The 14,523-nt window shown below is 38.4% G+C and overlaps 1 protein-coding gene across 1 annotated transcript; it reads left to right on the top strand.

Annotated features, from left to right (window-relative positions):
- The first annotated feature begins 329 nt into the window (after positions 1-329).
- On the top strand, positions 330-13,237 carry LOC121951617 (delayed-rectifier potassium channel regulatory subunit KCNS2). Its single transcript, XM_042498007.2, has 10 exons — positions 330-579; positions 5,836-6,012; positions 6,124-6,257; positions 7,209-7,373; positions 7,463-7,634; positions 8,586-8,669; positions 8,755-8,916; positions 9,010-9,093; positions 11,145-11,237; positions 11,769-13,237. Exons 2-10 carry the CDS (start codon positions 5,842-5,844, stop codon positions 12,225-12,227), a joined length of 1,524 nt encoding a protein of 507 aa, XP_042353941.1. The 5' UTR covers positions 330-579; positions 5,836-5,841; the 3' UTR covers positions 12,228-13,237.
- The last annotated feature ends 1,286 nt before the right edge of the window (positions 13,238-14,523 follow it).

Raw genomic sequence — 14,523 nt, 5'->3', positions numbered from 1 at the left:
TAAAATCCCAGATGTGAGATAGCAGGAATATTACAGTGATGTGATGCCACAGGAAATATAAACTCCTTTAAACCACGAGGCAGTTTAAGATTTATTATTACAGCTGAGTCTCTGTGGAAAATAACGTCTGGAAATATAATTAAACTAAATTAACCACCGAGTGCCACAAACACACCATAAAACAGCTCCGCGCAGGTGCAGTATATTAAAAGTATTCAAAGTTCGGAGCTAAGTTCGGAGAGGCGAACGTGTTCCGGAGTGTGACGGAAAAAGCCGAAGACTCCCCCTGAGGGGAGACGGACCAACAGCGGCTCAGATGGAGGAAACGTGCGCGCCCACAGCAGACTCTCTTATCTCTTCTCAACAGTTTGATGTTACAGGCTGAAGGACGATGGTCATGGAGGAGTTTTAGAAGAAAAATCTCGCTGTTTTTTCTCAACATTAGACAATTTGTGTGCGACATGTTTGGTCCTTTTTACGCGTGAAAGTATAAAACTTATAAACGCAGCATGGGGTGAGTGTGACATCTGAGGAGGATGCTGATCCGAGGATGAAAGAGTGTCGTGACCAAGCTCACAGGTAAGTATCAATTAAAGATATAATAGCTACTGATTGCAACCCCATATGATAACATGTAGTTTTATTGATTTTTTTTTTGTTTTTGCAGCTCCTATTGGCACCAGTTTACTGTGCTTTATGTTGTATCTCTTATATGAAGTTGTTGTTTCACTTCATTGTGTTTGAAGGAGTTTGGAGGTGCATTTTTCCACAGCTGTGATTTCAAGCCGCAGCGCTTCCCTGTGCTGAATTATAGATCAGCTTTATTTCTGTATGTGCAGCATGGCAGCTCCCCTGAGAGCTCAGCATGGGCCCCTCATGTAATTATAGACACAGAAAGAGAGAGAGAGTCACGCTGTCCCACTGTTATTTACCCTCTCTTCGTTTTGTGCTTGTACAAAGAACCCCTTTGCCAACATTTTTGTTGTCATAAAACTCAGAATTTCACACATTATTCAAATTTTCTGGCCATTAAGGACGCATACTTAATATTATAATACAGGTTATCAACAGCAGTATTTTCAGGTTTAGGTTTAGATTCAATCTAAGCACTATTATATTGTAGACATTTTTCAGTTTCATTATCTGCAGAATGACTGGTCTTAGAATTATATTGTATTATTTGGATTTTAATTATTTATGCATTCACTTATCAAACACTGTGATGCTGCAGCTAATGGTGGCTCGCAATTTATTGACTTTACTAGCGAGTAGTTTAATCCATATCAAAGTGATGCAAAGCAACCACAAAGATACATTAATGACCAAATTGATAGGTTACACAAAGAAACTTCAAAAAGACTACAAAGTGATGCAATATGAAAAGTAGATTTTAAAAAAAAGAAAAAAGAAATGAACACAAAACAACCACAAAGATATGAAAAAGAAGTGCAAACTCATAAAAAATCCCAAACAACCAAGAGACAAAGAATAACCACACAAATGGATGCAAAACAACCACTAAGATACACAAAATAACCACAAAATACACAAAACAACTAAACACAAAATGTTGCAAAACAACCACATGTAGACGTTAAATGTTTCAAAAATGGACACAAAAAAGACCACAAAGATTCACAAAACAACCACAAATGGTCATGACACGACAAAGAGGCAAAAAACAACTCCAGAGTGGTGCAAAACAACCATAAAGATACACAAAACAACAACACAGAGACACAAAACAACAACACAGAGACACAAAACAACAACACAGAGACACAAAACAACTACAGAGACACAAAAGAACTAATAAAAGAGATGAAAAACTACACCATGTTCCAAAACAACCATCGAGAGAGTTGAAAAAAAAAGCGATTACAAAGTGATGCAAAACAACCATGAAGAGACACAAAACGAACACGGAGATACAAAATGAACACAAAGATGCAAAAAACAACTTTGAAAAGGCAAAAAAACAACTCTGAACTGACGCAAAAACAACTATAAATATACACAAAACAAAGAGGAGAAAAATGTGTTCAAAGTGATACAAAACCACAAGTAGATGTAAAATAACTACAAACGCACATAAAACATCATCACATGGAAAAAAAAGTACTACAAAGTAACGTGAAAACAACCACAAGTGAATATAAAACAGCCAAATATGGAACATAAAAAGACCACGAAGACAAACAAAACAACCACAAATGGACATAAAACGACAACAAAGAAGTGAAAACTTGAACTTGAAATGATGAAGACGTGAAAAATGGCTACAAATGAATGCAAAACGACCACAAAAATACCCAAAGAGAGCTCAAAGACACACAAACCAACTACTAAGGTGAAAAATGAGAAGAAAGTTGTGCAAAAACAACCTGAAGTAGAAGTAAAACAAACACAAACTGATGCAAAACGACCACAAAGAGACAAAAATGGACAAAATTAAGCAAAATAACCACAAACACAAATCTGGGTGTCTTCCTGCTTCATTGCAGGCGTGGGGGGTTTGCATGTCTTTGTGAAGGAGGGGGGAGGGAAAAACAAGTCATCAAAAATATCTGTTTTAGCAGTTTTGTTTTGTTTTTTTTAAGTAGCACTTTATATTTATAGGAATTTCTCCGTTACGAGTCCTGCATTTATGGTTTTACTTCAGTCGAGGCACACAGACATCAGCAAACGAAATGTGTTCTACAGAAGTCGAACTGCTCATTATGAACCCTGTCAGACAGTAATGTTATTGGAGAATCATTACTGAGATAGACATTTACTGTTGGTTTGTTCAGTTTGTAACACTGTATCATATTTTAATAGTTAATAATGAATTTTACTATCAAAACACTGATCTTTAAATAAGTATACGTACAAAGAAATATGGTAGTAGTATAAAGTATAAAGTAGCAGAAATTGGAAAAACTCTAGTAAAGTAGGTCTGCTTTGGACTTAAATACAGCGCTTGATTTAATCAACTTAGTTACTTTCCCCTAATGGCATTTATAAACTAACATGCTTCCCACATGCACACACACACCTCCATGAAGACAGATTTCGGCTGCCACGGTTAACTGCATGCACTTCACGTGTCCATGAATCACTGAGGAGAGAGAAACCAGATTAAAGACCAGCCGAGTGAAAGATTCAGAGACAGATGAAGTCAGACTGCGCTGGTTAAAACACCATTAAGTCGGCATCAGGTTAACACCTGTCTGTGATTCCTCGGCCCATTTCCTACACTCTGCAATTACTCTGTAACATTATTACATGACATTACAGCTACACTTTACCTGCAGCGGGGCACTTACTGCTGCCTCCAAATGGATGGATCCTCTCCGTCCTGACGGAGCGGATCAGCGTCTCTGCACCAGGAGGCCTCACTCTGATCAAAAATAAAGAAACTAAAATATAAAAAATCATGTTCCAGATTTCACCCTCATGCTCTGAAACTCCACTTGTTGCTAAGCAATATAATTTTGGCATCCATCTGAATAATATTTCCTGGTACTAATTATAACATTATACTGCAAAAAATAAATAAATAAATAAAAAAATAAAATAATATATATATATATATATATATATATATATATATATATATATATATATATATATATATATATATATATATATATATATATTAGGCAACAGTGGGAACATTTGAGACTAAAAACTTCACATGATACTTTTCACAGTTTTAGAGTTTGATGTGAGCTTTATTTATTTGATTTTACTGTGATTTATTGTGCAATGTGGGTGTTTGTACGGAAAGCTCAGTAGATGAGCATGCGTGGGAGTTAGTTTCTGTTTTGGCTGCATCTGTGTGTGTGTGTGTGTGTGTGTGTGTGTGTGTGTGTGTGTTTAACTAAATCACTTGAAGACACATTGCTTGAAACCATCGTTAATGTTGAAAAGTAAATCATGACTCAAGTGTTTTTTTGTGTTTTTTTAGCAGCACTTTCACTTAAACTATTTAAGACCTGAAAGTTTGCAAGAAATTAAAAAAAAAAGTCCAAAAAAACCTCCTAAAAAGTAGTACAAAAAATTTTAAAACAGGGGAAAAAGACAAGGAAATTACATTTAAAAAATAATTTAAAATTGGAAAATAATTTAAATGCGTGATTTAAAAATAATCATGAATATTGTTTTCTGGACATTTTTCCTAGCATTTAAAATAATAATAATTTTTAAAATTAACCTTTTAAAACCTGGATTGACATCAGCTTTCTTGTGCTACATTCAGGTACTTTTTTCAAGTATGAAAATCTCTGAACCCTGAGCACATTATTTTGATTTGTTTTGAAAATATGGGGAACAAACATTGAGCAAGTTGGCAAGAAATATCCACAAATTGAAAGAAATTAGAAGATTTAGGGAATTATTATTAAAAAGCTGTGATAAAATGTTGACAAAACCATAGTCATGATTATAATTATTGAATATTTAATATTATGTCACAAAACCTAGTTTTCAGGAACTTTTTTCAGGTCATTTCTTTTTTTGTTTGTTTGTTATTTCTTTGCTTTCCTCCCTTGTTATATTTTGTTATTTTTGTTTTGTTTTTTTTTGTTATTATTTTTTGCTAATTTTCAGGTAAACGTTTTGGATTTTCTAACAAATTTCCTGCTAATTTTTCATTTCTACTTAAGTTGTCTTCTTCCTGTGTTTTTTTGAAGATATCCAGCAAATTTGCTCAGGTTTTAACTTTTTTTTGCAATTTGGTGAATAAATAACTTGCCAAGTTGCCTTTTTTCCATGTTTAAAAATATCAGGTTTTTAAGGTTTAAATACTTACATAGCACAAAAAAGTGATGCTGATCCGAGTTTCAAAGGGTTAATCTATTTGTATTATGGATTTCTCTGTAGAAAACACCCAAACGTGGACTTTATATTCAGCCTGCAAAGATCTAAAATCCAGTAAAAGCCTTTTGGCTCTCCACCAGTGCGCACTGTGTTTGTAGTTAACATTATAATGTCTGGTACATCAATTAGTGTCTGCTCTTAGAAGTGCATTTAGCCGAGTGGATGAAATTAGAGTGCTGACATCACAAAAGAGGAGCTCAAACATCCAGAGCAGAAATAAAACTAAAGCCTCCTCCTTGCCAGAGAGTCGCTGTGAGTGTTTTGGTGATGCTGACTCAGACAGATGAAGAGAAGAGAGAAGCCGATGTCTGAATCACGTCCAGAAACTTTCCATTCAAAATATTTGTTCCAAAGTTCAAAGCCAGATACTTTAAATCTGTGGTAAAAGGATAACGCCGGTGTTTTCTATTTATTTGTCAATATCAGCGTTGGAGAAGCAAGTTTGAAACCAAAACTTTGCAAGCTGACATTTAGTCCACAAAGGGTTCCCACAGTCAAGGAAAACCTGGAAAAGTCATGGAATTTTGCATTCTGGTTTTCCAGGGCTTGGAGAAGTCATGGAATTAGAAAAATCTTCACAAAAGTGATTGTGTTGTTTAATGAAATGAATCAACTTATTCTGAAACAACAGTTGGAATGACATCTATAGCAAATTAGCGTCAAATAAATAAATGGCAAATTTAATTTCTGACATTTTGTTCACCATCACGTGCGTTTCTTCATTTTCTCCCAATATTTCATCTCTCCCTCCACATGTGCCAGCGAACTTTTAACAGAGTTTTTGAATGTTTGAATAATAGAAAAATAATGTTGTGGCAGTGTAATTTAACATGTAGGACCATGAATCCCAAACTCTCCATACCTTTGCTATGCCCCACTGCTTTTTAAAATTGCACTGCATTTTTGAGATGGAGCAATGGTAGATCAAAAGTAGATGCATATTCATACTCATCTCTGTTGTGTCTTGACCAGGTAACCATGGTGAAGAAGAGTCGGCCCAGCTGGGTCCACCAGGACTCTGATGAGGGTCTCGTCCACGTGAACGTTGGAGGTCTGAAGAGGAGTCTCTGCTCCAGCACGCTGAAGAAATTCCCAGACACCAGACTGGGAAAACTGCTGGCGTGTGATTCAGAGGAGGACATCCTGCAGGTGGGTCAACTGGTTGAGCTGAGGTGATAAACTTATTTAATTTTGATTTGATTTATCTCAATGTTTTTGTTTTTTTTTATCATTTCCACCTTCTGCTCCTCCTTCCTGCAGGTGTGTGATGACTATGACGTGCAGCAGAAGGAGTTTTATTTTGATAGGAATCCTGGCCTCTTCCCGTACGTCCTCCACTTTTACCAGACGGGCAAACTTCACATCATGGAGGAGCTGTGCGTCTTCTCCTTCAGGTCTCTCTTGAACTTCCTCCTCTTGTGTCACACGCTGCCTTCACATGCTCAACAGAAATTTCCTATTTACGAATTACAAGCACATGAACGACCCTCAAAAGTCAAAATTACGAGTGGAAAATTTCAGTTGCAGAGGTGGGACATTTGCGTGACGTTTCAGGGCAGCAGAAATGGCGAAAAGCATAGAAACAGTTGATGGGAAAAAAATTATATATTTTGTTGTTTTGTTCCTAGAAGCTATTACTTCCTTTAAGTTGCTGCAAATTTTAGAATCTGCATCTATTAGCATCTATAAGCAACCAACCTTTATCTTTAAAGCAGCCAGACGAGTAAACTAACACTGATAACATTATTTTATTACACGCGTTTCTGACACTGCGTCATAAATGCATAAATATGGCGGGCAAAAGTCAATGTTTGGTCAATGGCAACTTTTTTATTAATTAACAGATTAAATATCAATTTTTGATGACATGTAGAGTGACCTAGATTCAATATAAAAACATATAAAAATAAGATATATAATGTATAAAATATAATATATATATATATATATATATATATATATTATATAAAAATATAAATAAACTGGAAACAGCTATCAACCTCTTGTTTAAAGGCATTAAAATGAAACCCATCTGTTTTTTAACTTCCATATTTTTCCCACTTTACGACCTCAAAGCACATTAACACAGTGAAATCGGAAATGTTACTTCCCAACTCGAAAACTATGAACTCACGATGAAAAAAAACGATGAACGATGAACTTGAGATATCTAAAATGAGCTTTAAAAGAGGAAATTAAAACATTTCCTCTTCAATATTTTGACAGATTTTGGTGGAGTTTGGTGGGATTGTCCAACTGTCATTTTCTGTTTTCACTCATTTTTAAAAGCCTTGTTAGACTGCGAGTTGTGTTTGAGTTACCTCGATTTCGTGTTTCCCGCACAGTCAGGAGATCGAGTACTGGGGCATCAACGAGTTCTTCCTGGACACGTGCTGCAGTTACCGTTACCACGACCGCAAGCTGGAGAGCAGCCGCCATCGCAGCTGGGACGACGAGAGCGACGTCAGCAGCATCGACACATCTGTGGACGAGATATCGGACTTAAACAGGTAACTTTGGGACTTTGGAGTCTGTGAGCTAAGGATTAATGAAGCAGCACATCCCTCCGTTCACACTCATTCGTCCTCCGTCCTCGCAGAGACATGCAGCACTTCCAGGAGGTGCGTTACGGGAACATCCGGAAGTGTTTGTGGCTGACGCTGGAGAACCCGGGGTACTCCATCCCCAGCAAGCTCTTCAGTCTGGTGTCCATCGGGGTGGTGCTCACGTCCATCGCCACCATGTGCATCAACAGCATCCCCGAGTATCAGGTCGGCACGGAGAGCTGGAGAAGTGAAGCTACAGAGGATTTTAGTTTGGCACATATTTGGAGTCATAACTCAGTGAAATTTGAACACAGATATGAGCCACGCATTTTGAGATTCAGTATGACTTGAGCTCTCCAAGGATATCTCTATACCTCCATTGTCCATAAATCCACGTAGAAACCACAGAAAAAAGGCAGCCCTTATAACTGCAGATTTTGTCTGAGAATTAGTGAGTTTTTAAATAAGTATTTCACTGTTGGGAAGATGGCCTTTTAAAAAAAAACTGTGCTGTCTGTGCAGTAAAGAGGTGCAAATACTTTTGAATTAGTGCTACATGATCAGAGAAAACAGAGAAAGTTTTTTGCTCAAGAGTTGGAAAACCTACAACTACCAGAATGCACTGCGCCACACCAGACCAATAAACACCCCCGCTGGTGGGTGGCACAATGCAAACTCATAAGTGAGAAACAATGGTGAAAAAGAAACGATGTTATATCACAATAAACGGTAATAGCAAATAACTTTAGTTAAACATTTCAGGAGAGAAACAGGTAAAACAGTAACAGCATCGTGGTTTATATTTGATCAGTTTCACCCTGTTTTACTCTGGATTTCCACTGCGGAGGGAGATTTAGGCAGCGGTGAGATGGGGGGAAGTTTACCACAGTTCATCTACACATCGTAAAGTAATCCAGTGATAGTTGTCCGTACATCCACGTGTGCACCGCAAATATGAGCTGCTAATTCACTATAATAAAAATCAAGGTGCAGAAATGAGTAGAGATGATAGAGCGTAAGATGTCTCTATTTTTTCTCTGATTATCTTGCATAACTCCTCAAACATTAACAACAAAAATCTACAAAAATAACAACATTATTGTAAAGCACAACGCCTGCCGTATTTGCTGACAAAAGGGAAATGAGGTCACTCGTCTTTCTCTTTTTTTCTCTCAGTTGTTTGACGATGAGGGGAAGCTGATGGAGGACCCGACCATGCAGACTCTGGAGGTGTTCTGCACCTGCTGGTTCACCTTCGAGGTGAGGAGATAAGTGTGGTGATACTGGTGACAAAGATGTCAGTGAAAACAGAGTAAATGCTGATTATCGTTTTTGTCTGTTTGAGGTGGTGACGCGGCTGCTGCTCGCACCGAACAGGAGGAAGTTCTTTCATCACCCGCTGAATATCATCGACATGGTGTCCGTGGCTCCCATCTACATCACACTGCTGTTTGACCTGACTGTGGGGTCCGAGTCTGAACTGGGAGATCTGGGACGACTCATACAGGTTTTAAACATTTGTGATTGCAGATTAAATGTACGTACATGACCTTTAAATCAAAAATTCTTAAATTAAATGTATGATTTCATGTCTCTTCAGGTGTTCAGGTTAATGAGGATCTTCAGGGTTTTGAAGTTGGCCCGTCACTCGACTGGACTGCGGTCACTGGGAGCGACGCTTCGGGTGAGTCACGACAATGTTACGCAACATTTGACTTTCTGAGTCACGGTGACATTAAACCGTCCGTAGAAACCTCTCAGGATGAATCAAAACAATGCGACTGAGTCTTCTTTTCTCTGTGACGTTCTGCTCTGTTGACCTTTCTGCCTCAGATGACGGCTGACGGATGTGAGCAGATGTAGGTGAAAACTGTTCCTGTGCTTTTTCTTTTTGAGGACGTGGTTCGGGCTTTAGGGACAGGAAGTGTTTCGGAAGTTTGTCTCCTGATATCAGACAGAATTGTAAACTTGTGACACTTTTTTTCAATCCTCCTCTGAGGGGCAGTTTACATGCACAAAACGTTCAAACTTTTGTTGTGACCTTTTGTTCACTCAGCAGCAGCGTTTGGGGGCCTGAAAACGCAAACTTTTGAAACTGGGTTCTAGGGTGTAATGTTTTAAAAATGCCACCCCCTTCTGTCGTCGTGACAATGCGCCGATCTTGAGAGAACGGCGACGTCACGGCCGAACTTCATGAATGCACGTGGTCTTCTTCTATGGTGTGTCATTACAAAGTTACACCACAACCTACTGGCCTGGCATGTATACGACAGTGTTTAGGCTGTTTTTGCAGATCCGTTGTTTTTGAGGATAGTTTTTACAATATTATCATATGAACACAAATTTTTTTAATGCAAAGACTTTTCCGTTTTTAGTCGGTTAGAGTTAAATTGCTTTAACTTTGACTGACTGGCATCGGGATGGGGGATTTAATTTTCCCTGACCAATCACTGGAGACCAACAAATCCGCCTGAATCTAACGGCATTTTAAGTCCACACTGATGCGTAGTCACGCCAACATACCTGTTTTGTCGAGAGTGGAGCCGAGTGAAGTAAAAACAAACTACTGTGCAACATTAAGAAGACAATGAAGCAACTTTCATGGTCCAATCTTTAGACCACCATTATTAAAAACAAGTCAGAATAGATATTAATAAAATAATCCAATTAGTCTTCTTACAAGCAAAATTTATCACGCTGTCATAAAACAGCCATTATATATATATATATATATATATATATATATATATATATATATATATATATATATATATAATGGACTTCTCTCTGACAGCATTAACACTTAATGTAAGTTTGTTAAGAGTGAATCAGTTGACTCAGACTTGTTGTTGTTTCATGTAATGTCATTATTCTGAACGATCTCATGTGAAGCGACCAGCAGCAGAGACGGCGAGACCACAGTCGACTACAGAGCTGCTCCTCCTGCGCTTCATTACATCTCGACATGAGACGTAAAGTATCGGAGAGTACTACAGAGCAGCAGCTCATGTTACAGCCGCATCTATCAGAGCATGTTCTCTGCAGCAGCAGGAGGAGGAGAGCATTATCTGTGTATGAAGCATCAGCGTGCATGAGCTGTAATGTAAAAAGATAAATCATTCAAATAATCAAATTACTGTTTTTACACATGCAAATATAACTTCAGGTAGCCCAGAATAATGAAATCTGGGACCAAAATTGCTTTTTCAGTCAACTAGATACATTTTGCTGTAATAAAAAGTGACTGAAGTGAGACAAAAAGACTAAAGTCTTTATCTTTTTCAAGAATACAGATGCTGACAAAGTTTTCTTTTAACTTGAAGTTGAAAAACTAATAAATTGCAAAGATATCACAATATTCAGTATATCGCAAAACATTTGAGAGTGCAATAATATCGTATTGTGACTGATGCATTATGATTGTGATTCTTGAGGAGGTTTGCTCTACTGAAATCTCTGCTGAAACAAAAAGAAGAATTACTTCAGAAGTATCGTTATGAGGCGTAGTTTTTATTCTGTGGCTACTGTTTCGGCAATAATCTGCTTTATTTATAGCAAAAGGCTTTAAAAAAGCATTTATAGCTGCTGGATGTGAAGAGAGTGTTCGTCTTTTTTTAATTAAGTGATTTCCACTAATAAAACTTAAGTAATAGTTTAAAGTACAACTTTCAAGTTACAGTTTGAAGATTTTGTAAATGCTTTTTTAACAATCTTTCCTCCACATTGTTTCTGCAGCACAGTTACCGTGAGGTCGGCATCCTGCTGCTGTACCTGGCTGTCGGAGTGTCCGTCTTTTCTGGGATCGCTTACACCGCCGAATATGAAGAGGTGAACTCTCACTCTGTGCTTTTATAGAGAAAAAGACAATTAATTAATTTTTTAAAATGTGAATATTTCTAATAACAAATACAGAGAATTTACAGAAAAAAACAATTGATTTGATTTTTTTAAAGATGTGAATATTTCTAAGTACAAGTACAAAGGATTTACAGAGAAAAAGACAATTTATTTAATAAAAAAAATAAATAAAAAGTGAATATTTCTTATTACAAATACAGGTCATCTACGGAGAGAAAGACAGTTGATTACATTAAATTAGATTAATCCAGAATCTTCTTGTTTACCAAGAAATTGTTAATAAATGACTGATTTTTGGTAACCACTAAATTATTACTAAATTGCTCAGAATTGGCAGATTTTTTTTCGAAAATCTTATTTTCTTATCTCCATTCCCTTGTTTCTTTCCTCATTACATTTTTGATTTGTTTCAGTTTTGGAAGATGAATATCTAAAGGCCTTTTTCAGTTCATCTGTACTCATAAACATAAAACATCCCTCCGTCTGTCTCTGTTGGTCCAGGACGTGGGTCTGGACACGATCCCGGCCTGCTGGTGGTGGGGGACGGTGAGCATGACCACGGTGGGCTACGGGGACGTGGTGCCCGTCACGGTGGCCGGGAAGCTGGCGGCCAGCGGCTGCATCCTGGGCGGCACCCTGGTGGTGGCGCTGCCCATCACCATCATCTTCAACAAGTTCTCCCACTTCTACCGCAGACAGAAAGCCCTGGAGGCGTCGGTGAGGAACAACCACCGCAGGAAGATGAGGATGAGCTGCGAGAACGAGCCGGAGGAGGACGAGGAGGAGGAGGACGAAGAGGGGTCGGACGGGGACAGCAGGTGTCTGGACGACGATGACACCGACGACATGGAGGGGGACGATATAGATTACGAGGACGAAGGAGGTGTGATCAATTACAGCTACGTGGAGCATCCGTCCTACACGTCCATACTGAGGAGGAAGGAGCTGCATCAGCCGTGAGGCGCTGCAGGAGATTTAAACTGTTTTCAGATCTCATTAACCCTTTAAAACCTGAGGAAAGTGGTTTGATTTCTTCAACAAAAACATGGGGAAAAAAGGCAATGAGCAACTAAAAAAGAAGCGGCCCAAAAATGAGCAAGAAATTTGTGAAAAGTTGTGAGAAAAAAATTTAAAAAGGGAAAAAAATTTAAATAAACGAGGAAATGACCTGGGAAACAGTGCATAAATAAATAAATAAATAAATAAATGATTCCTCTACAGAAGAAACATAAGTTACTACAGCTTGTAACAGATTTAAGTTTTACTATGTTGATTTGCATCGTCCCTATCAAATAAACTATAAAAATAAATAAACAATAAAAAGAAATATACCTTTTCTTCTGTAACATAATAATACTTAATAAAACTATAGTTTTCTGGACCTTTGCCCCTAGTTTTTTTTTTTTAAATTATAGTAATTTCTTTCACTTTTGCGAGACATTTCTTCCCAAATTCCTGATTGCCTTTCCCCCATGTTTTTGAAAGAAATCAAACCGATTTGCTCGTATTTCAAGGCGTCTAAATGCAGCAAAAGAAAACTATTGTTGATCCGGGTTTCCGAGGGTTAAAACCATCTTGAAGTCTGACTTGATCATGAACTTGACTTTCATCTTATTTAAGGACCCGCAAACGTCGTGTTAAGTGTCAGGAGGGCCGACGTCAAAACGACTTGACTGAAGACGATCAATGACTCAAGAAGTTTGATCAGATGCTTCTATAATTGAAGTTTGAGGATCTGTATTGTAAACTGAAGTCTTCCATCAGACTGTTGTGACGTGATGCTCTGTTTTCTCGTGTTCGTCGGTGCATGTCGAGTGTCTCAGACTGGAGGTTTGTTCTCAACGATACTGGATGTGTTAAAAACATGATGTAAAGAATCACTGAAATGGACTTAAGGAATGATGACGAACTGATCAGTAAGTGATATAGCATGCACGCAAAGTAATAAAAAATATCATAATAAATGTGAGAAGTGCTTTTATAACAGACGTAGAATGATGAAATATTTACACAAACACTATGAAGGAAAAACATGCTGAGTTTTACATTAAATGCTAACACGCTGATGTTAAAGGTTTTGCATGTGACAGACAAACACATTCTCATCCGGTCAGTGCCGTTCACGTCTACATATCACGCTTTAAGGTATCTTTCTGCGTCAGTTTGTTCTGGAACGGCGTGTCAATTTACGCCTGATAAATGCATTGCAAAATGGGCGTCTATTTTCACATAAATGCATTTTTTCTCCTTAGATGCATACAGTATTTTTCAAAATAAACTTACAGATCATTTATACAGGAAGCAAACAGTGGGCCCCTGGGTGAAAGTCTGGGGTTTGTTGGACCCGTCCATCAGCCTTCCAGCCCACTTTATTGGGGCTTTCCGGCTCCTTATATTACGTTGTTACTGGCAGCGTTTCAAACTGACGGCCTCGACGACTTCAGTCCCATGTGTTGCAGTGCATGGGACGACACAAATGCACGTGGTAGGGGACGCAGCATGTCAACACGGGAACTGAACTACAGACTCCCGCAGGAAAGTCAGTTGTTTGTGGGTGGGACTATTCACGCCCCCACCTGTCCGCCCTATAACTGCACTCACTCTCTTTATATTACATTGTGACAGGCAGTGTTATTACCTGACGCTTTCATGTTTGTTTGTGTTTAATGCGCATGTGACCGGTTCCATCACGCTGCGTTCTCAAGTGACGCCACCTGTGTGCATTGCATATGGACAAATACGGTGACGTCTGGCCATCCGGCGCCGTATAATAACAACGCCACTGGTTCTGTCTGAGCATGTTTTCATCTGATGCCGTCCAGCCGCGCAGAGATATTTGACGAGTTCAGATTGTGAACAGACCGTCACAAAAGGAGGCTTTTGGCATCGGTGTCTGACACCGAAATCACTGAAACCAGGCGTCAGAATTTGACGACGCAGGAAAGACAACTGGCTTGACAGTCAGAGCATTAATGCAGAGACCAACGCCATAACCACGGAGAGTCGACATCGGGGGGCCAAATTTCCCAAACTCCCAAAAACTAATTTTCTACTATATTAGTCTATATATTTTTGTCATACAAGCTAGTACAGCTATACAATATACTACATGAATATGTAATAGATGAAAACTAGTAGTCCACTTACAGTAAATTACACATGCAGCACAACAAAAGGAGACATTTTACTCAGACTTCATGTGGGATCAAACCACTGACCCTTCAATTAGAGGACGACCCGCTCTGCCTCTGAGCCA

This window comes from Plectropomus leopardus, chromosome 2 (genome assembly GCF_026936395.1).
Source record: "Plectropomus leopardus strain MGB_pleo_1.0 chromosome 2, ASM2693639v1, whole genome shotgun sequence".
NCBI lineage: Eukaryota > Metazoa > Chordata > Actinopteri > Perciformes > Serranidae > Plectropomus > Plectropomus leopardus.
Note: the sequence above shows the minus strand (reverse complement) of the source record. Positions and strands in the feature narration are given on the sequence as shown.